This window comes from Ascidia mentula, chromosome 7 (genome assembly GCF_947561715.1).
Source record: "Ascidia mentula chromosome 7, kaAscMent1.1, whole genome shotgun sequence".
In the NCBI taxonomy this organism is placed as follows: Eukaryota; Metazoa; Chordata; class Ascidiacea; order Phlebobranchia; family Ascidiidae; genus Ascidia; species Ascidia mentula.
This window is the reverse complement of record NC_138572.1, coordinates 13981556-14008797: the sequence shown is the minus strand read 5'-3', so window position 1 is coordinate 14008797 and position 27242 is coordinate 13981556. Positions and strand designations below refer to the sequence as shown.

Here is a 27242-nt window from a genome sequence, read left to right as displayed (position 1 = left end):
TAGTTTAAAATATGCTGTTTTGGTGCATCACTGCCAGAAAGCATAGCACATGGGGATGCACATACAAGCAAAGCCAAGCTTTCCTGCAAAACATATCTGAAACAAACCAAAAAATGTCATTACATATTCGTAAAAAGATTGGTCAAATCATTTTCGACTCGTTGGCTTGTTACACAGTGTATGTATATTTTTTGTTGTTCATTTAAACATTTTTTCATGAATAGTTCACACTAATTTATGTTGCAGATATCCCACTCAATTTAAATATCAGTCTGTATCCAAATTTGGCAGACAAGGGTATAAAAGATATTACAGAAAGTTTTTCAACAAAGGGAATTGTCAGTTTAAAAAGAACATTTACTTAGAATATGATTAACAGCATCCTAGCTTTGGCTTTAACTCCAGATATTTTGCACCCAGGAATTGTGTTCAATTTTTGGATGTTACTCGAGGCCTGGGTGAGGCTCAACCATTTGGAGCAACGTAGAAAAATTATGCGTTGCCCAGTAAATCGAACTTACTGAATCGTACCAATTTTTTCTCTTGGTCTGTATGTTTGTTCAGACATTCTGGCCAATTTACATTACACACAGAAAAATATTCACAGCGCATTTGAAAATGTTTCGTCTTCGTAACGTAAAGTAGCAAAGTTTGTTTTTGAGAAGTGACAGAAATCCCTGTTGATTCTGGCAGCATACATCCTGAAGTAATATATTGGTACTTGTCGTGCAACAGAGTTCAACGCATTCTCTCTATATTTTAGTATTTAAGCAAAGATTATACGAGAAAAACTAGTGCGTAATGGGGTTTTATACAAATAATCCAGATAGCCATGAGTTTTTAATTCCTAGAAACAGAACAGAAAAAACAAACATTTTACATCGTTCCCATACCAGAGTCTTTCAAAGTTTCCAAACCGATGCGAAAATTAAACAACAAAAAAAAACATCATTAAACGTTGTGAACACATGCGCAATAGTCGCTACAACTTTTAATTTTCTTTTCCTAAGAAATTACCATAAATAATTTTTTATTACAACAGCAGTCCTGTTTGATGTTATTCTCGTGGTTACGTAAAATTTGCATGTACGGTACATTGCACCAACTTCTGCAAACTAGTAATGTACGAGGATTTTTGTAAATTTATTTTATATTGCTGGGTGTTTGAACACCTCCCAACAACTTTACGGTTCCGTATTTTTTAAAATAAGGCGCCTTTCCTTATTAAAATAAGACTGCTTTGTCGCGCCTCCTTCCAATGACGTAACATTCGCCTCAGCAAAAAGGGATGGCGATTTCTTGTCTTCGCTAGTTTTGCAATTTAAATATTAAGTAGAAGCTGAAAATATCATGAATATGTTTGTCATAGGTGTACTTTATAGGCCTACAGACTAGTCAAAGAACAGTGCACCTTTTTTGTTAACTGTTGGCAGACATTATATTGTAGCAACAAATACACAAAAAAAAAACAATAAAATTAAGTGTTTTCTTAAAATACGTTTCAGTGTATGTAGTAAGTTATGAATGATAAAATTAAGTTAGCAAAATAGATTTTAAACCGCACCAAAACACATGGAAGTTGTAAGTCTTGGAAGGGGGGCAAAACAGGTGCTGGGTATGGGGAAATACAATTCGCAGGAAAAAAGTTTGGCGTGCACCGTCTAGCTTACATGATTTTTGTTGAGGGAACTATGAAACCTTTACCAAAATTCCTTGACTTGTGCCACCGCTGCCACAAAAGCTTGTGCGTCAAACCAGGACATCTAAGTCTTGAATCGAGGCGTCTCGACGACGGTGCCGGATCCACGGCACTTTCAGTTGACATGGCAGCTACCATGACTGTATTTTAGAATGATGGTAGGTTAGCCACAATATATTACCGCTTATATTTCATGTTTTTATTTTATGTTATTCATTTACGTTCTTGATTTCTTTGAGTTTGCATGCATTTTATGTTTTGTTCATTAAAATCAACAGATGGATATTACAGGCTATTATATTATACAGATAGTAGAGAATTTTGTTAAGATTAGGGACTGAAACTCCCGCGGATTTTACAAAGCGAAAACATTTGGAATATGTCAGGCAACAACAACGATACGAGCAAGAGCGGGCCAATGAGGAGCAGGAGATGGGCGTTTACGACAGACTTAACGTCTCTCAGCGCGATCCAATAGACCCCGTCCGTTACGATCTATGCAGGACCCCTGGAGAAAGGGTCAAGCAACGTACCGCACAGACATGGGGTGGTGTCTACAAAGAGTGCGAAGCCAGGCCAGGAGCCTACGCCTCTATCAAAAAAGTCCATATTGCGAAATACTACAAGAAGTAGGTATTACAACGACCTACTTGGCTCCAGTAAAAGACCTCAGCGACTGGCTGAAATACACCTGGAAAGGCAATATCGAATTGATTCCTCCACAACTCAAAAAAGAACTCAAATATACAAAGAACACAGAGAGCAAATCCGGACATTACGAGGAAATAGCAAAAGAAGTCATAGCTAAATTCAGCTCAAAGCCAAGCCTGAACGCATTTAAAGAGCAGCTCTTCAAGAAGGATTTCAGTTATCCTGAGCTGCTAGCTAAACGAGCCTACAATGGTGCCACCTACGGCCGCAAGAGGAAGATGTTCGACAAAGTTGCAGAGCGTATGGCGAAAAAGATCGTAAAGCCTTTAGAGGTTGATGAAGCCTTCCAGGTATTCCACTCCATAGTGGACGAGGCAAAATACATACGCTGGAACGGCAAGAGGCTAACAGTACAAGACCTCAAAGTGATCCTGATACAAGCCGCGTTGGAGGCCCGCGATACCGTGACCGACGGTATATTGCGGGCCCCACACGTGCTATTACATGGATCAGCAGGAAAAGGGAAGACCCTCTTAGGTCAACTCCTATTCCCTCCTGAAGTAGCGTCCATACTGACCAATGACAGCGCAGGTGTTGGACAAATGGCGCTAAGGTTCCAACATAAAGTGTTGAAGATAGACGACGTTGGCGAAGCATTTTTTGGCTCCGACCAGCTAGTCAGCGCCGTGAAATATATGTTTCACGCCCATTGGTCAGCGAAGACTCACGGCGATAGGCAAGATAATAAGCCTACACTTGCCTTTGTTAACAAAGGATGTCCAGACTTCAATCGACGCAACCATTAGAACGAAGATTCGTTACGGCATACTGGCCAGAAGAAGCAGAAGGCCCACAAATCAAAGACCAAAAAGTAATAAACGTCGATATGACGTACGAATTACTAGACAGACTGATTGAAGACCTCATGAGAGATGTTCGTGATGGCATAGAGATCGCCGACTGCTGCAAGAATCTCCTAGACTACATAGTCACATGGTACAGCATAAAGAACGAAATGGGAGACATTTCCCTCTAAAGAAGTTACAATATTATGAATAACATGTAAAGCTGTGTAAATGCCAAAGTCAAGATTGTACAGTACAATTCACGTATTGTTTTGCATTTGCACATATAGATATTGCACCTAATTTATATACTTTATTTAGAAATGGAACTGCCAGCGTTGAGACGTCAGAAAAGAAAGAGGTCATATCCAATGTCGGAGGAACGTAAGTTGCATAAATCATTTGAATGTATCTAAGTGTGTACAATGTACATAAGCCTACAGGTGCAATTGTGTGTTACTTTACTAAACGCAACATGTCATTTTATGTCTAGGATTTCAAAAGAGAGTGTTCAGCATGTTGCTCGACAAAAAGGAAAGTATAAAATCAAGTAATTCTAGAGATGCATCCCAGTCGGACCAGTTCATGTATATACAGAATCAACTGCACACTTTAGACGAGGTGTATGAGCTTGCAGGCAAAATAGAGGACCCAGAGCATAGACAGAAACTGGTATGAGTATGATATATAACAATAAATTAAAAAGCAGTCAAGATTCTGTCAGTCGAAAATTATTCCTTCAGCAGATGCCAAAAATGTATGTTTAATTTCTGGGTCATCGAATTTAATTATTCCAACAAGATAATGTGCAATACAGCTAGAACTTGACATTGTCAGTAGAAGCACATGCACTTGTTTTCCTTGTCAGTTAACTTCAAAAGTAATCTTCTCAAGGTATATTCATTTTGAAATTTCAGGTTGCACAGTTAAGATTAATAGGTTATGCAGCGCCTGAGGTGTGCAGAACGAAACACTGCCGTTTATCTGACTCCTGAATCTATTAAAAACATCTGCCAAAGAAACTACCTTTGCGGCTTTTTAATTATTACACAAAACGATAAACAAACATACCTTGGTTTAATACACGTACAATGTTTCTTAGCAAGCGCGTAATTTGGTTCGTTCCCTCTCGTACTCTCTCTGGTCTCCCCTGGCTTAAGGCCGTGCGACGGTATTTATAATATTTTCGAAAATGAGAAAAATGCGATTATTAAGGAACGTCGATTTCGAAATTAAAAATATAAACCGATTAACACATCTGTGCGAGATTAACGCATCTGGCGAAATAGAAACGAAGCGATTGACCTACATTGCATTTGCGCTTTGTACGGAATTTCAATACACAAAAAATGACGTTTAAATAAAATAGTTTCTCTGCAGTTACACCAACCGTGAATCTGTTAACAAAACAATAAAAACGTAAGTAATTGTAACTGCCATGGTGTCTTTTTATATTGTGAACATAGGTTTTATTTCCAGACTGTTTCCAAATGCTCTAGAGAAAACCATGGGAAGTTTGCTTTTGCAGATTCACCATGTTTTGCAGTAATATTAGGTAAGTGGTGTTGTTGCATGTTTTTGACTGACGTTTCTTCCAAGCATGTTTTGCATTACCTTCAAACAGGAGTCTTGTTACATTACTTACACATAATTTGCTGTACAGCTACATTTAACTGTAAAGTGGTGCTTCTGACATGGGCTTTCTTTTGAACATGTTTAGAAAGCATACGCCGCAACCACCCAGATCTTAGCGAGGCGGAATTTACTCGCAGGGCTGCTGAACATCTTCAGCATGCTCCTGCACGAAAAGGAGGCAAGGGTGACTCTGCAGAGGATTCATTTAATTCTTCATTTTCCTCTGCCTAGCTTGCCTATGTGATTTAATATTCTTGAATATATTGTGACACCACCATTCTTGTCGAGTGCTTTGCATTAACTCATTTTCTTGATGTTGAACAGGCGTGCATTGGTATCGATTTGACGTACACGAAAGACGTAGAAAAGCTTTTAGTCTACGTCATTTTAGTGACGTACAATTTACGTTGTTAATTTTCCCCCAATAGTGTTTGCAATTTACACCGATTTTAAACGAGATCACGACGTCATCTGAATGACGTACAAAATACGTTGATAATTTGCACGCAAATGACCTAAAATAGTGTTTGCAATTTACACCGATTTTAAACGACATCACGACGTCATTTTAATGACGTACAAAATACGTCGATAATTTACACGTAAAAGACGTAGATCAATGTTTGCAATCTACACCAAATAATGCTTCAAATTTCAACGTCGAAAAACCATACGTCACTACCACTATTTATACGTCGAAACGACGTGCATGTGCCCGCTGGGTTGCAACCTACCATCTTGCCATACCCTGGGCGCCTGCAGACACAATATAATTTCTCATTATTCACATTTTCGTGTAAGGACCTCCGGAAGCAAAATAGTTAAAAAAAAAATTAAAACATGTTTTCAATTTCCTGAGCACATTCAGTGTCTGGGTATACTCTGGTCATAGTAAAATCACTACCACACCATACCACTAAAACACAGTAAGTTGCTTCACATACCATTGTTTGACCTTGGATTTGTGTATAATACATGTGGGATTTCTTTAACTCCAAATTTTCATTCAAACAAAATGACTTGCAAGACTTGACGGCATCTATAATATTTACCTCACGACATACATATGGGCATTTTATCTCCAGAACACCCTTACCACAACAATCACAACTAATAACGTCATCAGGTGAAGCACCCAGGTAAACAAACTTAGGATTTACATGAAGGCCAGAGACACGGCATGAAAAATCAACATGCCTAACACTTGACTGAGATCGTGCTGTTCCTTCATTTCTTACTCCATATCTCATGGCAACTGTACATACACTCTTAGTGTATCCCATAACACTATTGACTAACTTTATTGGATCTGTTGTTGGTCTCATTTTAATAATGTTGTGTCTGCTTGCTTTCTTGTTGCTTCTTCTTTGTTTAAGGTTTTGTTCAGAATTAACACTTTTCTTTTAACAAATTTGCTGATAAATCCTGGAACTTTACATCAAACAGGAATATTCCTGTAATAGACTCTTTACGTTAAAATAACTAATGGTAGCACTTACTTGACAAAAGGTCACAAATTTCACAAAACAGCATAATAATTGTAAAGTGTGTTACCATTGATGTGAACACCACTGCATTAGGTGAAACTGCTTCCAAGCCGAGCCAATCTCCAGCGGAAAATTTAATTTGACCATGTGCCGAATCTTGTACGTCACTAACCCCGGTGTGTGTACTGTTACCACTGCTATGCTTTGGTTTATTAAATTTAGTTTCTTTTAAAAATGCTGGAACAACCTGACATGGAGTTTGGTGCATTTAATTTTCAACAACAAAAAATTGCTGTTGTGGCTACACATACTTTCACAAATAAACAACCTTTCGTTTTTTTGCCACATTCCAAGTGCATAGTTGGCTTGGCTAGTACATGCTGTAGATGTCAGTCCTAGCCGTACGGCAGCTTCAACTGCATACATTATTGCCGCAACATGGGAACATGCTGAACCTAACCTAAAGTAAAAAAAAAACAGTTGCACACAATCCTTGCCTTCACCAGTATTTCATAAACTTGGCCTATAGCGCTACAACTTAATTATCATCAAGATTAAAGTGCACATGTGGAGACTTACCCTGCCATACACGTACAATTAGCTGACAAAATTGTGGAATCCTTTTTATGAACGCATATCCATGCACCATAAACTTTTCCACTGCGCTGACTTGCCCGAATAAAACAATATTCCACAGCATTACCAACTCCGTAGTACAAACAATCTTGCACATGACCACATTCGAACAGATTGTAAGCATCTAACATTTTTCTAGCTTTTAAGGTCTCGTGCGTATATTCGCTCGGTGTTTCAATTAAATATGTATAAAGGTCTGAATAGTGCATGTTTGGCCAATATTGCATTGATTTCGTCCAATCTGTTTCACTGACACAGTAAGGATCTCGTAAACTTCCTGGTTTTTAGTGGTTAAATTACTAAAATAACGTAAGACATTTCGAAAGGCTACAATAAAAAATGGCGTATTTAGCCTTCACTAATACAACCAGATTCAGAAGCGCTATTACCTACTCCTACTTTTAACAACGTACAAATACCGAAGTGCAAACATTTGTTTATTGTTTTGCCCAAAGGTATACGTGCGCATCAGCCATTGTGACGTAGGCGGTAACAAGGTCTATTCAAGCCAGGATGTACAAGGTTTAGAACAAAACATGTTCAATTATTGAAGTTTCCGTTTACCGTTAAAACATAAACTGAATTTTAAGCAATCATCAACGTTGTTTATTACTGTGTTTACAGACTCGGACGAAAAGCTATCATCGTCATTAATTGCCGTTTGACGTAGCGCAAAATTGGCACAACTCGGAAAACAAACGGTTCCAAACAAATAAACGTTCTTTTGATGCATATGAATTTCCTTGTCAGCACAAAAAAAAACGCAGTAAATCTCGGGCTTCTTCGGGAACGCGAACTTGGTGAAACATACTTCTCATACTAAGTGCGCCAAATGGCGCGGCCCCTGTAACACGTATTTGTTTAGTGAAATAACTTCTTCAATTTTAGTATTTGTTTTTGTCCCAAAATCCTAACAAAACCTTGAGAAGTGATGTATTCGGTAGGACAGCAGGACAAAGTCGAGGCAATAGGCTAAATACTGTAGTGCATAAGTTTTTCACTGCTAAAACTGTTCTTTTAAGACATATATACATTATACACATAAATTTTGCAATTACACTACATAACATTACTTTCTGCTCCAAAGGACACAAGTAATACAGGACATTAAAATAATATTTCAGTATTACATATTACAAATATTTCAGTGTTACATATCACAGTACTACACATGACAAATATTTCAGTATTACATACTTCTGTTGAAATAAAAAAGGGCATGTCTTGATCCAAAATACTCAAGTCAGTTTAAGAAGGTGTAACTGATTTATTGAGAAGGATGTTGCTGAGTATGTCACAATGAGCTGCTTTCATTTTGAATATGTAGTAGTCACTGACGATTTCAAAAATACTGCTGAGTGATTTTTTGCAGACTATTGACATGCCATATCATAGGGTATTTGGAGGCCACCTCTCTTTAAATACTGCGTATATGAACCATATTTTTCATAATAACTGTAGGTATCATCCAGATTGAAGTCATCTTTTCGAACAATGTATCCAGAAATGTACACCATAACTTGGATTTCATCAAATGATACAACTAATTCTTTCTCTGCCAAACAATTCAATATCTGAAGCAGACCATTTGTAGCTGCACAATGAGCATCTGTGTCCACTGAAAAGAGGCCCAATTGATGACATATTAACATTCTGCTGCAATGCCAGTTTAGCTTTAATGATCGCATGTTTTTCAAGAACTTGCTGGGTGTTGATAAAATATGTTCCCCCACATCCTTGTCTAAGCTTTCCAAATGCTTTTTCCATTTGATCAGTAGAAAATTGTCTAAGCATGACAAAGTCATGTGTTGATTGTAAATTAAATTTTGTAATAGAAATAAGACCTTGGCATGTATGATAAAAAGCAGATGAAGTATCACCAGATATTTGCTTTACCTTGACTTTGCCAATAGAACTCATGCAACCTATTGTCATCACATGAACTCATCACTGCTCTTCTAGGATATCTGAACCGGATGTTAACACCATGTTTTCTCACATGGACTACTTTCCAGAAATTGACAAACATTTTTAAAAACTTAATGGTGCCTGCATTATCACAACCAGCAACTGCACTGTGAGTTTCCAATGCGACTATAGTTAAACAGGTTTGCACATTTTGGCGCTCAATAGGTCGAGGATAAACAGAAACATAATTTAGCTTTGACTGAGTAACTAAAGAACTTGACTCAGCTTTAAATAGTGTCCTCAAGTCGGACCATCTAGCAGCACATTCTTCACCTTCCTCATCAGTAAATTTAATTTCTCCACACTTTTCAGTTAACCAAGGGACTGACCATGAAACCACTTTATTAGCACGAGCTTTCGCGAGATTGATCTCGCTTCTTCAGGTGCAGCAAATAACGTGCCAAATAAAATGCGGTTACAGCGCTAACAAGAAAGAAAAAAAGGAAAAACGCACGAAGGTGATCATTGTTGGTCACTTAGTGCCCGTGGCATCTTGGTGCGTGTAGTGACTCATAAAGCCCCAGTCTCTATTGAGACCGTGGTTGATAGAGTCAAACTTTTCGATGTGGCGTTGTTCCCCCGTCTCTCTCGCTAGTCTAATTCTTCTCTTGACCTTCTGCAGAACCACAACCCTCATATCATCAACACTGTGGTCAAGCTCGTTAAAATGAGCTTCTACCGGTTTCTCGTAGTTGCTGTGCCGAATATCGTTCTTGTGTCCGTTCATTCGTTGTCTTAGTGTAAGATCCTGGACAGCGAGCACACGTTAAGGCGTAAATGACGTTGGTTGACCTGCAGGAAAATGTTCCCTGTGGTGAGAAATTTTGCCCATGCTTAGTCATGAGCACTTCAATAAGTGAACGTAATCAAACAAAAGATGAACTTTTTTGTCCTTATCACACACAATGGCAGTGACACTCATTTGTCATTTCTGAAGTTTTCAAACTGAAATTGGAGCGTCAACTTATACACTGGAATCATTTTAATCAAAACCTGTGGTCCTCCAAACATACAAGCTAATTCATCTGGGTAATTTTGCGCTCTACCAAAAACTGTTCCCCCATAATAACAAAGAGCTGCTTTTACGTATATCTTGTCCACCATAACAATCACATTCCTTTGCTTTGGTTCCAATGTTTTGCATATTTCATCAAAAAAACTCAAGTCATCTGTGTTGCTATTCAGGTCAGCGTTTTAGTACTAGGGAGCTTATGATCTTGTCTAAACTTTTCATATGTTGATCTTGACGACGAAAAATATTCAAATGCCTCAGCGGAATACACAGGTTTACCAACGGACTGTGCAGCTGCCATTGAATTTCTGTAGTTAGTGAAAACTTTGCTTAAATGACTTCCCTCAAAATTGCTTAGGTAATTAACTGCCTCTTGTATATTACCTAACTGCCTTAGGTAATTAGCTGTTGCATCCCCGATGAATCAAAGAGTTGTGGGTTCAATTTTATGCAACTGATTTTTTTCTTGTCTTGTTTCTAGATGAAAAAAAATAGATGGCTTGTACAAAAAAAGTAAGTGGAACAAAAAACATACTATTCCATATTGGCATGATAATCTCCAAAGCAGGGTGATACACATAGGTTATACAACGAGCGTTTGCGTGACGATGACCTATTTGAACAATAAACACTATGTTGATATCTTTCGGATTTTACAGAACAACAGAATGATTTGCGAGGTTTAACATTTTGGTGAATGACATGCGCATTTATAAAAAAAATTCACTCATTACCATGTTAAAAGTACGCTTACCACTTTCTTGAACAAATCAACACCTCCCATGTGTTTGTTGTGGCGGTCGACGCAATATAGCTCTTTTTTACACTCCTGTATCCGGTTGCGCTGGCACGGGATCGAATACACTTCTCCACACAACCAATATTGTGTACAGAGCTATGGAGTGTGACTCGCTTCCTGTCGGTGCCACGTACAGGAAAGGAATTGGCCTTTCTTTAATTTAAAATTTGTTGGCTTTAGCCTTTCTGGCATGTTTTTGCGGAAACAGGAAACTGTTCCACATGACCCTGTGGAACATTGGGCAAAATCCATGTAGAGTGCAGGGGAGAAGTAGTAGCTCCGTGTATACCACATGGTTTTTGTTCAGATGCATTTTGCCTCTGACTGTTCGTCCGCAAAACCACGAAAGCTTTTTACCCCATTTTCATTGTTTCTTGGGCAGCTGGCTTCTGCCCTTGAATGGAATTGTCATTTCATCAACTTTAATGTTTTGGTATCGGTTGCGTGGCACATATTTTCCAAATTGTAGTGTTTCTCTGACAGACGGTGATTGCCAGTAATCCTCGAAACTAGGTTTACAGCACAACGACATGGCAAAACTTAAGACCAAAGATCTCGTCGTGTGTCACAGGTGTCCATTTTTGGTAACGGGGAGCATCTTTTAGCTTTCCCGCACTGAACATTTCTACAATCTGCTGAAGTCCCAGAATTCTGGGGTTCAAAACAATTCCAGAAAATGGATGGGCAGTGCTTCTGCCATATCCAAGTCACCTGCAAATCCTTCAGGTATCTGCAGTGCTGTCAGCAATTTGCTCAGCAGCCTAGGAATATTGTTAATCGGTCTGCTGGGCAGGCGCGCCTCTTCTTGCCATAGCAGCTTTTCTTGCAGTATATTTGCCTCTGCCACTTTTTGCTTGTGTAGCACTTGCAGAAAGCACGTCCTCTTCATCAGCAATAACAATACCAGTTATATTGGCATCTTTATCATCAGACTGAATTTGCTGTAATTCATCATCTGTTGAGTCAACCACGGTCTGATGTGATAGAGCTGCTATCTCTATGGCAAACGCTTCTGCAGCATTGAAATAGTTTTCAAGTGTTGTTTTCAAAGCAGTTTTCAGAAATTTTTTAAATATAGCTGCACACTGTCTACCCGTCTCGATGAAAAAAGCCAAATGGCTCGTCTCTGTAGCTGAGTTCACACTGGTTCGTGTAATAGTTGATTTATTTTCAAATTGGAAAAGGAAAAAAAATTACTTCTCATTGCCACGACGGACTGCAGAAAAAAGTACACAAGACAGACCAGGTTCAAATAAGAGTTATATCGCAGATTAACAAAGACTGAGAAAATTATATTTTGCTGTTTCGTTTTTTTTTCGATTGAACTATTCAGTTTTGGACATTCTTACAAACGGACCCAAAAGAAAATTGGAAAGTGTTTCGTCTTGTTAAAGTAAAATTTCGTTCAGTTTGATTTTTGTCCTTTGTAATTAATATTTTACTCAAAAATTTCATTGCATTTCTTACAGATTCAAAAACTGCTTGTGAGGTTTATGATGACACCACTTCAGTAGAAAAGTCGGATGCAGAAATTGTGATAGAGGGAGAAAGCAGGCCGTTCGAGGATTTTGTGGAAAGTAATGGTTGATGCAAGTGTAGCTCAGTTGGCCTGATTAGCCCAGGGTCGTGAGTTCAAACCTCACCGGGAGCTTAATTTTGCAAGTCTTGATCCAGCCAGACTGCTTTGTGATACGTTAACTGTGATCGCCAAGCAAGGACCTGCGCAGTGGGGCGATCCTGCCTGTATTACTGCGTTTTGGAAGAAATACACCTTTTAAGTTTTACTTTGAAAAACGTCAGAAACAAATTTCATTCTTCAGGTGACTCTTTAGCAATATATGAAAAAGTGATGGTGGCTGTGGTTGTTTTTAACTCCATTTCTACATTTATAACATCAGCTATCCTAAAGCAGCATTGGAATTTATCCAGAGGTATTTACCGTACTAAATACTGGCTACTATATATATCATGAGCGGCCGTATTTAACTTTGTTCCGTGTTTCTTTGAGTCCATTCATTGAAGGAGTAAATGACAGTCATGTTAGGTTAAAATTTCAAAAACCGTAAACCATAAACTATCCCAAAAAGAGGCCGACTAAAACGAAAATGACTATTGTCATTCTGGCAAAATCCAATGTATATTTTACAGCAGTTCAAAACGCGGTTTACACTATACAATTGAGTTTTCTGGGTTATATCAAAGCAGATTACATTAAAAAAACATTTCATTTGACTACAGATCCATCAGAATGACCAGAAATACGGGTCTTTTTGACGCCACTTTCAATAAAGTTGCAAACCATATGAATTCTGCTCCACGGCTTCTCTGGGAGTGCCCAGGGATGAAGAGCGCACTTCTGGCCAACATTCTGATGTGTTCCACATGATTCGCATTTTCGACATAAATCAACAATGTCGCTGTCAATGTTCGGCCAATATACCGCGGTTGGTGCCAGCTGCTTCATTTTCTGCATACCGAAGTGTCCTTGGTGAAGTAACCCCAGAACCTTAGGTCGCAGTACCTCCGGAATGACAACGCGAGAACCGTACAACAAACACCCATGACAAGAACTGAGTGATTGCGAAAACTTCTGAAATGGTTTAAGAGCCAAGTCTGTAATACTTCTGGGCCAACCATCCTTAGTGTATCGCATGATCGTCGATAACACACGATCTTTTGTAGACTCTCTTTTCAGAGCCCATGAATCCGCTGGTTTCACTTGAAGACTAATTGACTGAATTATGCAAACTGTATCCACGTCATTACACCTCTCTTCCTCGTCAAAAGCATTGTCCGGCGCAGCTGGTAATCGATGTTGTGCGATACTCAATTGTGTACTCAAATTGGTTAAGGAATAAAGCCCATCGAGCCAATCGATTTGCTGCCAAGCTTGGCACAGCTTTATTCGGACCAAAAAGACTTAGCAAAGGTTTGTGATCCGTCACCAGTATAAACTTCCGACCGAACAAATATTGGTAGAACTTTTGCAGTGCAAATATAATGTCCAGGGCCTCCTTTTGAATCTGGCTGTAGTTTCTTTGACTCTCGGTAAGCGTTTTTGAAGCATTTGCAATAGGACGCTCGCTTCGTCTGGGTACCGATGAAATAGGACAGCTCCAATTCCGACATTTGAAGCGACACAAGATAGACCAACAGGGAGCTTGGGGTCGAAGTGAGCAAAAACATTATTGCTTGAAAGGAGCTTCTTCAGTTGGTTGAAGGCCTCCTGTTCTTCAGTTCCCCAACTCCAATGTCTTCCTTTTCTCATTAATTGATGAAGAGGCCCAGTAATCTTCGAAAAATGTGGTGGCAGAAATTTCCCATAAAACTGTACTGCCCCGAGAAACGATCGTAGTGAAGAGACGTCTTTTGGAGGAGGCACCATTTCGGGAAAGGGTGTGTCCCAAGTATTCCAATTTTTCTCGGTCAAACTGGCATTTTTCCAATCGACACCGCAGACCCTTCTTGCTTAGACGCTGGAGCAAACGTCGAAGATTTCGCAGATGCTCTTCGGATTTGGAGCCACTGACCAAAATGTCATCCAGATACACTGCAACTCCGGACAGGTCACTTGTAAGGTCATCCATAACGTTCTGGAAATATCCAGGTGCCGAAGAGATGCCAAAAGGCAAGACATTCTGCAGCAAAACTCCACGGTGTGTGCTGAGAGCTAGTCTTTTACTGCTTTCAGGAGTCAGTCGGATCTGGTTGTAGGCGTCTGCCTGATCAATTTTCGTGAAACATTGTCCACCTCCCAATCTCCTCATCAGCTGCTCGGGGAGCGGCAACGGGTGTTCTAGTTGGTGATTCACCGTGGCAGAGCTTTACGAACCGGTACAACTGGTGTTCCCCATTCATTGAACTTGACCGGGGTCCATATCCCTCTTGCAATCCCTGCATCGTAAGCTTGCCTTAGATCCTCTTGCAAGGCAATGGGAACAGCTCTTGGCTTGCAATATGTTGGACGTGCATCAGACTTAAACTGGACGTCGAGTTCGTAACCCCAAACAACTGTGGAAACTCTTCACAAAGTGTTCGACATGCATTCTGCAGGTTATCATCGTGAATGGCGTTAACGGGCCCTGATGCCTCATCTCTCCCATAGAGAAGACGGTCAAGAGAAATCTTCAATCGCCGGATGCCGTCACGACCAAGAAGGTTAAGTCGTGGAATATCAGTAACAAGAAATGTTACCTTCGTTTTCTCAGAGTCATATTGTGCATCCACAGTAAAATAGCGCAAATCCTGTTTTCGAAATTGTGGGCAGCCTAATAATTTCCACACAGCTTTGGATACAAAGTTGGCTCCCGCCGCTGTATCCGCTTCCAGCAAGCAGGACTTGGTGTTGAAAAGGACCGGTACCTCCAACTTCGGTGGTACTGGTGCATCAACGTTTCTGAACACGCTGTTAATAGATATGTACTTCACCTCCGTCGGACCGTGCTGTTGCCTTCTCTTGTTGCAAACCGATTGCAGATAGCTTGCTTGAAACGGCATTCGTCAGCAAGGTGATTCTTCTTTCCACATCGGTAGCATGCAACTCCTTCACTCTTCACAGCAACTTTGGAATATGAAGGCTTACTGTAATTGTTGCGAAACCTTGTTCACTAATCCGAGCTGCGAACCGAAAACTGTTTCCTTGGCAACACGAGTAGCATCTTCGGTCTCCGTGGCAATCTGAATAGCCCGTGAAAACGACAATTCATCGCTCTTCACCTCGAATACAGCTTTCAGAACAGCTTCATTGCCAACAGAGCATATGAAACGAGTCCTTGATGCTTCGTCCAATGGGTCGGAAATGGAAGGAAAGTCACTGGTACTGGCATCTTGACGAATGCGTGCTTCAAGTTCCTGGGTCGATTCCCCCGGCTTTCGCTTCATTTCGCTCCAAAACTTAAATCTTTCCCTCACCACGAAACGCTTGGGGTCATACTTTTAGGGGTGGGGTACTCTGCGATGCCAGGTTGGCCAGAAGCTTGTACACTGTACCAGTTTGATTCGTCAGAAAAACTTGTGCTCTTCTTGCCTCTGGAACTTCGTGAGCCTTGAGAAAAGTGTAAAACCTGGATAGATAATCCTGCCACAACTCCGTTGTGGAATCGAAAGCGCTGGAATTAGGCGTGGCCTGGGTGCGCTGATATGGGTGGCAGAAATAGAAACGTCATCATCTGTTCTTGATGTCTCCGTTCCTGCTCTTGATGGCGTCGTTCTTGTGATTCTTAAGCTGCATGCTAAGCTTCCATCGTTGAGAATATTCTTCGACTGCGTGAACTCGTTCAGTACAAAATCCGTCCTCGTCGCCAATGTGTATTCTTGTATTCGATAGAAGCATATAAGACTGTCTGTCCGTTGGGTAATACAACTGTGGTTTTATAGGGAATGCGGCTAATCACATTCCTATGCAATCAACGTTGGAATGTTTACAGGGTGCGAAATCATACGATACAGGGTACGAAAAATCTTACACTTCAATGATCACAACAATGTCGAAAATATGTGCAAGCATTGCGATAGAAGGTAAGCGTTAAGAATATGTTTGATTGCGTAATCGTTTTGCATTTACATTTGTTTGTTTTCACACAGTTTTAGCAACAGGAACAACCTTAAACGTCACCTAAAGCAAAACTGTAAGATCCTGCGAACCCTTCGAAATGCCAACCCAAAAGTAGACGATGTGGGATCAGATGGTGGAGAACGATCGTTTGCTGTCAAAGTGCAAAAGACGAATTCAGGAAAGAGATTAAAGTTGTGCTAAATTGCGTTTAAGTAAGAAATGCCGTATTTAACCATTTTTTTCTATAGTATTGAAAGCTGGGATTGGGTCGCGATCAGCTCTGTCGATGAACAATCCTCTGCTACGAATTCGATCAAAAAAAAGAAGTTGAGCAAATCATTTGTGCGTTTATCACATTTGGTTTTTGACAACAATCATGTTTTTTTTTGTTTGTTTTGTTCAAGTTAATTAACACAACAACTGATCAAGTGAAAGTGGATAACCTCCAAGCTGGTGTATCTGGGTAGGTCACATGCGGCTTGTTTGTTTTTTCCGTTGGACAATTTTTATGTTTTTTTCCGTTTTAGAATTGCTAATCATGGAAACCAACGTGCGGAAGGTTTTTTGGACGCACCTCAATTTATCGATGTGCGATCTCCGAGCGAAATTTTACAGCATTCATTTGTCGAAAGGTTCGTTGACTTATTTACTTGTTGTGATGTAACTAACTTATTTCCCTGCGTTATTTCCGTGTTGTGGTGTACCTTACAGCTCCGACACATTCCCGGTTGATTTTCGTCCAACGTTACGTGAACATACCACCAAAACGTTGGAAAATGGAAAAATAGTTGTTGCATCCAAAAAGTCTTCGAAAGATCAAACAAGGTTTGAATTAGAGTTGACTGTTTGAAACAGTTAATATATGTTGTGTATCGCAGCAGCGTCGATGAGGAAAAGATGAAAAGGGGTAGTGAACAAGTACATGGATATAGTCTGTACACGGAAACCGACTCTGAAATCCTTGAATATTGCGCTACAATCGAAAAGGCGATGGAACGTGAACTACAAGCAAAGCGGGGAAAGAACGCCCCTGATACAAGTTATATCGTTGTTTGATCTGGCCGTGATAATATCTGAACGATGAATAGGAGTAACGTGCAGGTAATTGTTCAGTGTAAGAAATGGCGGGTTAATCCAGTTGCAAGAAGACGAAAAGCCACAGGAAGAAAAAGAAGTAGAAGAAGACGAAGTACAAGTATAATATGTTGGTATTTTTAAACCTAATTGTTTGTATGTGCATTCCACGTTGGTATAACGTATTTACACCGGTTTTGATACTTGTAGTGCGACCGAAGGTGCCTTGATGGGAGCCGATAATGAAGGTTATCATTTGGAATCGATCGAAGTCCGACCGGTGCAGAAAGGTAGGTGGGTTTTCAGTCGGATGTAATTGACAAGAGCTGGCCAAAAAGAAAACACTGAATAATTATTTAGTGGAAAAAGGAACGTTACTGACACGCGAGCGCTAATAACTTTCAGGTGTTTGAACAACCCTTTGTCGTTCACACGCTTGACGATTTGTTACGTTTTTTTGACGCTTTGCGAGAGATCGATGTTTCCGACGAAGTAAGGTTAAAGCGCCCAAACACCTCCTGGATAGTCAAAGAGGTTCTGAACGTCACATTTTATGTTTATTATATGGCAAGTCCGCTTATTGGACGCGGGGTAAAGTTGCCGCTCTACGTCTCAAAAAATACCGGTTTGCGTGTTCTACACAAAACCGTCGATGGCAGACGGTATTATGACGACAATTTGTGTTTCTTTCGTTGCCTGGCGCTTTTTGCGGATCACAAAATGGTGCAAGGGCTCACGTCTAGAGCACGTGAACTGTACCAACACGCCGGTCTAGATGATTTGCCCTGTTTGGAAGCATTTTTTAATCTTTCAGTTAATTCGCGGTGAAGAATTGAAGTGTAAACTCATTTGGCGTAGTGTGGCCCGTTTAAGCGAAAAACGAGATCCAATATTAAATCTTAACCTTTAAGAAACGCACTTTAGTTTGATCACCGACATGAACAAGTACTCGTCAACCTTCTGTTGTCGTGTTTGTTTGACTTCCTTTCCAAGTCCTTATCATTGTAATCGACACCAAGCCACCTGCGATTTGGTCACAAAAGAGATTTTTAAATCAGGATTTTTTTTCCCCCATGGGAAGTGTGTTGGACAGGCTTAGAAATGCTGGGGTCGTTGTAGATCCGTCGCTAAACCTGTTTCCATTTCGCGCGTGTTTTGATTTTGAAAGTTATTTCGCCACCGAAGGTCTACCAAAGCCGGCGCCGAAAACCAAGTGGATTGCTGAACATTTACCGTTAAGTGTGTCGGTATGTTCATCGGTCCCCGGTTTTGAAAGCCCGAAATGTTTTATCACAACCAGTGATAGTCAGGATTTGGTGGACCGTTTTTTTTTGGCTACTTGCACCAAATTAGAACCGCTGCCTCAAATATCATGCTTGGTCGCTTTTCCGACGTCGTCAAACAGTTGGTAAGATTAATTTGCGTCAGTTGTGAACTGGAAGATGGCGAAGGCAACAACCATCCTTTGGTTAGGTTAAAACGCGATCTCCATTTATATTTGACAAACATTCCGATTCTGACGTATAACGGATCATCCTACGATTGAAATCTCGTAAAAAAAAAGTATCTCATACCCGCTTTGATAAACACCGACACAATTTTAAAGGTGGTAAAACGAAACAATCAGTATTTATCGATAAACACAAGGTGCTTTGAATTTCTCGACTTGTTCCTATGACATGTTGTTGCGCGCGTTTAAATGTAATTTGCTGAAGGGTAGTTATCCCTATGAATATATGACAAGTATCGAAGAGTTGAAAGAACCTTGTTTACCCCGCAGACGGCTTTTTACAGTTGTCTCGCCGACACATGGCGTTCGGAAGGTATGACATCCCTTAAAGACTATCTCATCTGGTACAATAATCGCGACGTCGTTCCGTTTATGGAGGTTGTATCAAAACTTTGCACGTTTTATGAGGGACTCGGCGTAGATCCGTTTAAGAAGCGATTTCCGTTCTCGGAAAGTACCACCGTGAATTTTGCGTGATATCTTCCCCGTAATTGGCATGACAAAAGCGAAAAACATCTATTGGCAGGGAAAAGTAGATTGACCAAGTGCCTCAAGACCCATTTTCCTAGACTTGTAAATGTTTTCTGTACACATCATATATTGAAGGATGTCGAGAGGTGGATTAAAAAGCATGGTGCTGAAAAAGATGATGGTCTTAAAAGACGACAGTACGCGTTTCAAATTTACGCGTCTCTCATTGTGCGCCAAATACTGATTTCGAAGATGGTTATTTAGTGCTTTAAAGTAGTTGGTCCCTATCGTTCAAAAGGTATATTGACGTAAATTTGCAAAATGATCTCATTCAGCACTCCTGCAAGTTTGTGACAGAATCGTTTGCAGCATTTCAACGAGGTGCTTAGTAGTATGAACCACGTTCTAAAGGCAGTAACAGAACACAAACTGTTTCCAATAGACCTGATGATCATGAAGTTTAAAATACATACGACTTTTTGCGCGCAGTAACTGGTTTTTGAAGATATCTCTTGTTGCTGTTGTTCATGTACAGGCTGTACAAATGGCCATACAGGGGAAAAAAATAAAGACCAGCGCAGTTATTCACTTTCTTTGATGGTGAAAAAAAGTCTGGTCGGATGCAACTTTTCCTTGGGACCGACGAAATGTCTTTCATGCAACGTCAACACCGAAAAAAGAAGAAACTCAACAAAACGTTTGACACGCTAGTGGGTTTAAAAGATACAACAACAGTAGTGGACGAATTTTCCATGGCTTAACTATAATTCGGAAATGAAAATGGAATGTTTGGATGGAACCCGATGGTTGACAGAAAAAACACTGGAATTTTCAATACAGTGCCTCCGAAAAATGTTTCGCAACAGAAAAATTCATATGACTGTGGAGTTGTGTCGTTGACGTTCAACTGTCCATTAAAAAACGACTGTACCAACAAATTTTTGATTTTGCAGCGAAGAGCAGCCAGAGGACATCTCTGGCAAAACACGTTGCCACACTCGGCCACATAGTTAACTTCGACGAGGTCCGAGTCCTGGATCATACAAAAGGTCTGTCCTGGAGACGCTCCACATTCACGATAAGGAGCGATGTGTGTATTTTTCAGCTGTAAATGTTACGCCCCGCTACACACCTGGTTCACGTGACGATGCAAGCGGTGCCAATGTTATCCATTCCTTTTTCCTTGTGTTTTTCTTGCGTTTTTAGTGTTTTATGCGCGTGATGCTTCACTGTTGACATAACCCTGAAGAAGTCTCGCCGGATATGGCATACGAAACGTATGTGATTTCTCTGTGAATGAGGGTGGTTCAACAAAGTCATCATGTGTGGGTTTTGTCCATTTGCAGGAAACAATGTTTTCACTTGGTGCAATGGTCGCATGAAGTATGCCCGAGCACCTACTCTTGGTTTTGGTTGTTTTGTAGGTAATTCATCGTTCTAACATAACATCATTAAATATATCCAGCAAGGCTGTAAGTAAACATTACTATTTTGAAATTGTTTTTATAGTTTATAGTTTCCTAATTTCAATTTGTTTTATTTTACTGCACATGCCAGTTGTTGTATTTGTTTTCTTGCAGCTGAAAGAAAATCCAATGATATTGGTGAAGACCACATTAAAACATGGTGGATACAAATTGGTGGCATTGAAAATTGATATACATTGCCTTTATATCTTGTACATACTTGTATGTGTTGTTGACGCAATTAAGCTTGTGACATAATAAAGGATTCAACGTTCATTGCTCGTTTTTTCTTGCTATGTTTGAGTGGCTACAGTTTGAACCTGTGATAAATGCCATTAAAAAGTCGTGACAAAAAGACCTACAACCAAGTGCCATTATATACTTTTTGGAAACTTTTTTGATGATTATAGCACCAGAAGATACCTTGTTTATGTTTGTGCATCGTACGTATTTTGGAGATGGCCTCGTATACGTTATAGCTCAGTGGTTCCCAACCTGGGGGTCGCGACAGATATGTGATATTTTTATAACTTTTTAACACACATATAGGCTACAACTAGTTTAGCCTACATCGCTTGTCTTGTCAGGGACGATAAGCAATAGACTACGTGCCACTAGCATTGTGCTCAGCCATTGTCATTATAACGTCACAGCAATTATTGTCATCAACAATGAAAGTATCAAACAGTAGCTTAAAAACAGTTTAGGGCGTTCAGTTGTTAAGTAGCATTTAGATATTAAGGTGCAGTGTTTTTCTTCAACTCTGGCCATGGAAAAAAAGCGTAAATACGTTGAAGAATATTTGAAGTTTGGCTTTACCCGCATAATCTGCACTGGCATTGAGAAGCCTCAGTATGTTTTGTGCAACGTGGTGCTCAGTGCTGAATCGATGAAGCCGTCTAAATTAAGTCGCCATTTACACACCATGCATCCCCAACACATTAAAAAAGATTTAGAATTCTTCAAACGTCATGAGGCCGGTTTGAAACGTCAGAGATTTGACTTGGGAGGAAGTTTTCATCAAGGAAATGCCTCATATGAAGTTGCACTTGAAATTGCTAAACAAAAAAAGCCTCATACCATTGGAGAAACGCTCGTGAAGCCATGTTTGTTAAAAACTGTAAAATTAATTCTTGGGGAGGCTAGTGAGGCAAAAATGAAACAACTCTCTCTTTCCAATACTACTATTCAGAGACGTATTTCAGATATGTCGGAAGATGTAAAAGAGCAAGTTGTAAACGAAATAAAAGCATCTCCGCTGTTTTGACGAGTCAACCGATGTCAGTTCATGTGCCCAGTTACTCGTTTTTGTGAGATACGTACATTCAGGTGATATAAAAGAAGAATTCCTGTTTTGTAACGAGCTGGAAACAACAACAACAAGTGCAGATGTGATGAAGAAGATAAGTACTTTTTTTGAGTCAACAAAACTGCCGTGGTCTCGTGTTTGTGGTGTTTGTACTGACGGAGCTCCTGCTATGCTGGGCTCACGTTCGGGCTTTCAGTGAGCAATCACAGGGCTATCGCGCTGGTCGCGACGCATTCACTCAATGCACACATTTTTTTTCTTCACATTTACCGGACAACTAGTCCGAAGGGCAGCACATGACTGCTAGTCGCACGGCGCGCCTGACGCCTCAACTTCGCAAGTGACCAGAAGCCATATACGCTTGGTTGCTGAGCCTGAAGCCATGCATTGTGCAGTGGGTGAATTAAAAATCCACTTAGCTTTATTTTGCTTAGACCGCAGCTTGATGCATCACACACATATATTTTCACTGCGTGTCAACAAATTGCCTTGTGGGAGATTCGTGATTACGGCCAAAACACGAGTTACATTGCAACTCCTTTTCCCATAAAGCCCGTCACCTAGTGGACTGTATGAAATGCCAATCCTGGAAATTACTAAAGACATGTTTGATTTTTTCACTATTAATTCGAACTTTTGACACATGACAATACTCAAAGCTATAATTATTTGTATATTATCCTCAAGTTCTCTGTCCTTGTTGTCATAAAAAGAAAAACACCTGACAAGTCATATAACAACGCGCGATACGTATGAGGTAACTTAGGCCTAGTCGAGTTTGTCTACAGATCGCGACCACATTCTTCATCGGTACGACGCTATTCCGGTTCATGACGATGTTCAGCACGATAAAACCTCAGCGTGCTAATCCATGACGCACGTTCAACACCTGACCTTCACCCAACAAACACTTTCGAAGCCGGGGACTTTCTGCAGAGAAACTGTTTTATTTAAACGTCATTTTAAGTGTTTCATTGTGCAATTCAATTAATCGTCTACGCGTCTGTGATTTTATGTGGGCCAATCGCTTCGTTTATATTCGCCAGATGGGTTAATCGGTTTTAATTTTTCATCGACGTTCCTTAATAATTCGTCCTTAATCGCATTTTTCTCATTTTCGATAATATTATAAATACCGCCTCACAGCCTTAAGCTAGTAGTGGAGAGAGACCGAGTAGAGGGACCGCCAAATTACGCACATACTAAGAAACATCGTATGTGTAATAAACCCAGGTATGTTTGTTTATCGTTTTGTGTATTTAATTAAAAGGTTGCAAGGGTAGTTTCTTTGGCAGATGTTCTTAATAGTGTTAGGAGTCAGATAAACGGCATTGTTTCGTTCTGCACACCTTAGCTCGCTGCAGAAGTAACTGCAGGATGTTTTGAAAGACCAATTACAGTGACTGAAACTAGAAAATTGATTGCTAGAGAAACTAGCAACAAACCAAGGAAGTACAAAGAGCTGTGGCTTGAGCTGAAGGCCATCCAGTGGAAGTTCAAGATAAATTCTATGATATTACAGACCCAGGCCATTCATGGACTGTTTTATGAGGGATTTGACTTTATTAAACTGCGAAACGAATGGGCGTTCCAATGCGCCGTTTTCTATGGAGTGGCAATGGTATATTGTGCTTTGTAAGAGTCGGTCAACAAAGCGAGTTAATGAAGCGAAGCTCCTTTGACTTTTTGACTGATAACTTCCAATCTTCCGTGATACATTGGTTGTTCTCTGTGTATGAACGAATCGCGATGCATTTGGTTGGTTAGCAATTCTGCCATTGACAGATGTGCAGCCTTTTTTGTCTCAGTCAACACAATTGCATTTAAAAATTTATCTCAGTACCTGTCAACAGACGTTCCACTCCCCTTTGGAAAGCAATGAGCGAAACTTTAATTGCTCGAATATTTGTTTTGTTGGCTCTCTATTTGAAGCAAAGCTATATGACAGTATCATGTCATGCGTATTTTTCTTAAAGTTCACTAACTAATGCATTCACATGCGTTTCTTTGCTAAATTAAACTTGCACGTGTGATAATTTTTACAGGTGCATCACTTTGCCAAAGTCGTAACACGTCCATTACTTTCAAACGAATTATTTTATTGATCAGAATTAGTATTTGCAGTTTCAAGTACCAAAACAAACGGCTCAAATAGTAAGTAAGTTTCAATTGCTGTCTAGTATTGTACTTATCAATGATCCGTGGCTGTCGTACGATGTGGTTCGGGATGTCGCCGTGTGCATGCCCTGCAAATGGGCTTTAGAACATAACCGTCTACCCCCTGCCTCGCAAGCTTCTCTTCAGGGAGCGAAGGGTATTTGGATAAAAGGATTTAGCGATTGGAGAAAGGGGACTTGTGCCATCAAAAAAAAACAAAGACAGTTGTATTCATGGTGAGTGTGTGGCACTCAAGCTGGGAGAAAACGAGCACGAAAATTCGGCCCTTTTGCTCACAAAAAAGTCTGTAAAGTCATTGGAAAAAAATTGCCATTGTCTTAGGAAAGCAAGGGCTTGCTATACGTGGCCACAATGAACACGACTCCAATATTTTTCAAACTCTGAAGCTATTGGGGATTTACGACCAAGACGTGTGTTCATGGCTAGAACGAAAATCAAAGTTTAAATGGCTTGGACACGATTTACAAAATAAAATGCTCGAGTGTCTAAGCAATGCAGTTGTTGAGAGAGTTGTTGCCTCTGTTGAGGAAAGTTTGTGGTTTAGCATCATAGTGGACAAAACTGCAGATATTTCAAAGGTTGAGCAGGTCAGTATTTGCGTTCGTTTTGTTGATCGCGGGTACAACGTACACGAAAAAATTCTTGGATTCGCGAAGACTGATCACACAGATGCGACAACTTTGGTTGATCTGATCAGTTCTTTTCTCCAAAACATTGGTGTCGACATATCCCGTTGCAGAGGGCAGGCGTACGATGGAGCCGCCAATACGAGTGGGAAAATAAGCGGAGTACAGGCTCGGATGCGTGAGTTGCATCCCAGGATGTTGTATTGTTACTGTGCAGGTCATCAGCTAAATCTGGTTGTCCAGGATTCATTCAAGAGTGCAAGTGTTTGTTCAAGAGCGCTTGATGTATTGCAAGCGGCTGTTAATTTTAGATTGTCTTCGTCGAAGCGCAAAGCAAATTTTGACCGTTTTAAATTGTCAACCTCCGCACAAGGTTTGCCGTCGCTCAGGGCGTTGTGTGCAACAAGATGGGTGATGAGGTACGTGGCCGTCGACCATTTCTTGAATCAGTACGAGACTGTACTGAATTGGCTTAGCGATTTGCTCGCCTCCGACGACACTGACTCCGCGACCAAAGCGTCCGCTCGTTCCCATCTCCGTGCGCTGTAAGATTTTTCTGTGTATTTTACTTTGCGTGTTTTTCATCTTTTACTTCAGCATATTCACCCTGTTCACGTTGTAGTTCAAAGCAAACAAATGACGGTTGTGGTATTATCGGGCGAAACAAATTCTGGAACATTGTTTTATGATGCTTGTGTTTCCTTTGCCGCACAGTTGGGATTGGCACAGCCCCTCGCACCTCGACGATATTTAGGTGCGCGAAGCCTTCGAGATTTCAGCGAAAATCCGGAAAGCATGATTCAACATTTTCATGTGCCGTTAAAGCCCTAACAGACCGCTATCTCTCCCAAGATTACGGAGTAGTGGTACATCTTGAAAATGTTTTGCTTTGCCATGTTAGCAAGCACGACGACGTCCAACAGTCAATTAAAGCGCTGGGGGAACCTTCAACCCACCGATCTACAGTTAGATGCACAAAAGTTCTTGCAGCTGAACCAATGAAACTGTAGAAACAGTTCAGAAATGTTTTGCCGATGATGACACCTCTTCGCTGTTACTTCCAAATTCGGACAAAGTGTTACGATGCCGTGTACAACGTGCGAGGCTGAACGCAGTTTCGTCTCGCCTCGACATGAACATGTTATTTGCTGTAAATAAAATTATTTCGTACTTTATTAAGCATTGTTAGGGTCATAATCTGTCCATTTAACAACCTAAGTTACCAAGCAGACATAGAACACGTTTTCTAGCTACAAACATATTCATTTGAGTTACGTGGCCAGCATATACATTGTTACGTCACAAGGCAAGTGGCGGTAACGCATATAAAAACCAAAACGAACCGTCGCTGTAACACTCGGTGGTGGTGCGTGATCACCGTAACTGATTTCAAAATTTTCTATAATTCATCCCCTAGGTTACTTACTAATACTCAATAAGGTGCACACGACGAAATTGTTTTACCTCCAAGTGGTACGCAACCATAAAAATGTTGGGAATCACTGGCCCAAAAAGGCCTTCCTCGTATGTTGAACTAGAAGTTATTGATTATGACGTCACAATCAACCAACGCTAAATGCTGCACGAAAATAAAATTAGGATTTTCGGTGGTATGGTTACATGTTTGAGTTTGGCATTGAAATATTAGAAATCAGACGAAATTGGTGTCATTCCACCAACTTCACCCATCGCATTAATTGACATGCAACAAATAAATTCGTTATGTTTTTTGTCTGTTCTGTTGGGCGTTGTTATATGAATAAGGTGTTTTGGGGGGCGTTGAAAAAAAAAGTTTGAGAAACACGGCTTTCAACAAAGATACTTTATTAAATGTTTGTTTTCATAATTGTTGTTGATTTTTGGTTTCCGCCGGTTTTCTAAAGAAACTTTTTTCGTTAAAAACATTGAAGCTTCAATTCTTGTATACCGCTCTCAATGTGTTTTTGATAATCTCTTTGAACAAGTCCATTTTGGTTGTGCACGAATTCGGATCTTACTTGCGTGACGGTTTTCGCCCTCAGGTCCTCTCTGTATGACAACACTCTCCTTCAAATTAAACGAATCGGGGAATGTTTGGTTTGGTTATTTCTCTTAGCTCTAACTGGCATACCACTGTGCTATTTGCAATTTAATGTAATTTCTCTCTTCCAAGTTCCAACGAAATATCGTTTTGCGGCTTCATAAGGATTTGTCTTTCTCCAAAAGTGAGGCTAAAGCCTTGAGTTTAAAGCAAGCAGCAAGCCAAATGAAAGAGCTCGACGAGTTCTATTTATACAAAATGAGCCTGTGAGGATTAATTTCACTGGCATGTAAAAGAAAAGG

The 27242-nt window shown here is 40.2% G+C and overlaps 1 protein-coding gene and 2 pseudogenes across 1 annotated transcript; all 3 read right to left on the bottom strand.

Annotated features, from left to right (window-relative positions):
- The window catches only part of LOC145909631 (uncharacterized), a 169974-nt pseudogene that overhangs the window by 57523 nt on the left and 85209 nt on the right, over nucleotides 1-27242 (bottom strand).
- LOC145908770 (uncharacterized) lies at nucleotides 5664-7180 on the bottom strand. The gene is made up of 3 exons (XM_082996102.1): nucleotides 6897-7180; nucleotides 6646-6777; nucleotides 5664-6195 (listed from the first exon to the last, which is right to left on the bottom strand). The coding sequence occupies exons 1-3, from the start codon at nucleotides 7178-7180 to the stop codon at nucleotides 5664-5666; spliced, it is 948 nt and encodes a 315-aa protein (XP_082852228.1).
- On the bottom strand, nucleotides 8202-13196 carry LOC145908768 (uncharacterized; annotated as a pseudogene).

What these genes read in the sequence shown, in the direction of transcription:
- LOC145908770 (XM_082996102.1), bottom strand. Translation starts at nt 7,180, where the DNA reads ATGCAATATTGGCCAAACATGCACTATTCAGACCTTTATACATATTTA. An exon ending in AATTGTACGTGTATGGCAGG is followed by an intron (nt 6,778 to 6,896) that starts GTAAGTCTCCAC and finishes TTTTTACTTTAG; the next exon opens with GTTAGGTTCAGCATGTTCCC. An exon ending in ATGTGGCAAAAAAACGAAAG is followed by an intron (nt 6,196 to 6,645) that starts GTTGTTTATTTG and finishes CCTTAAACAAAG; the next exon opens with AAGAAGCAACAAGAAAGCAA.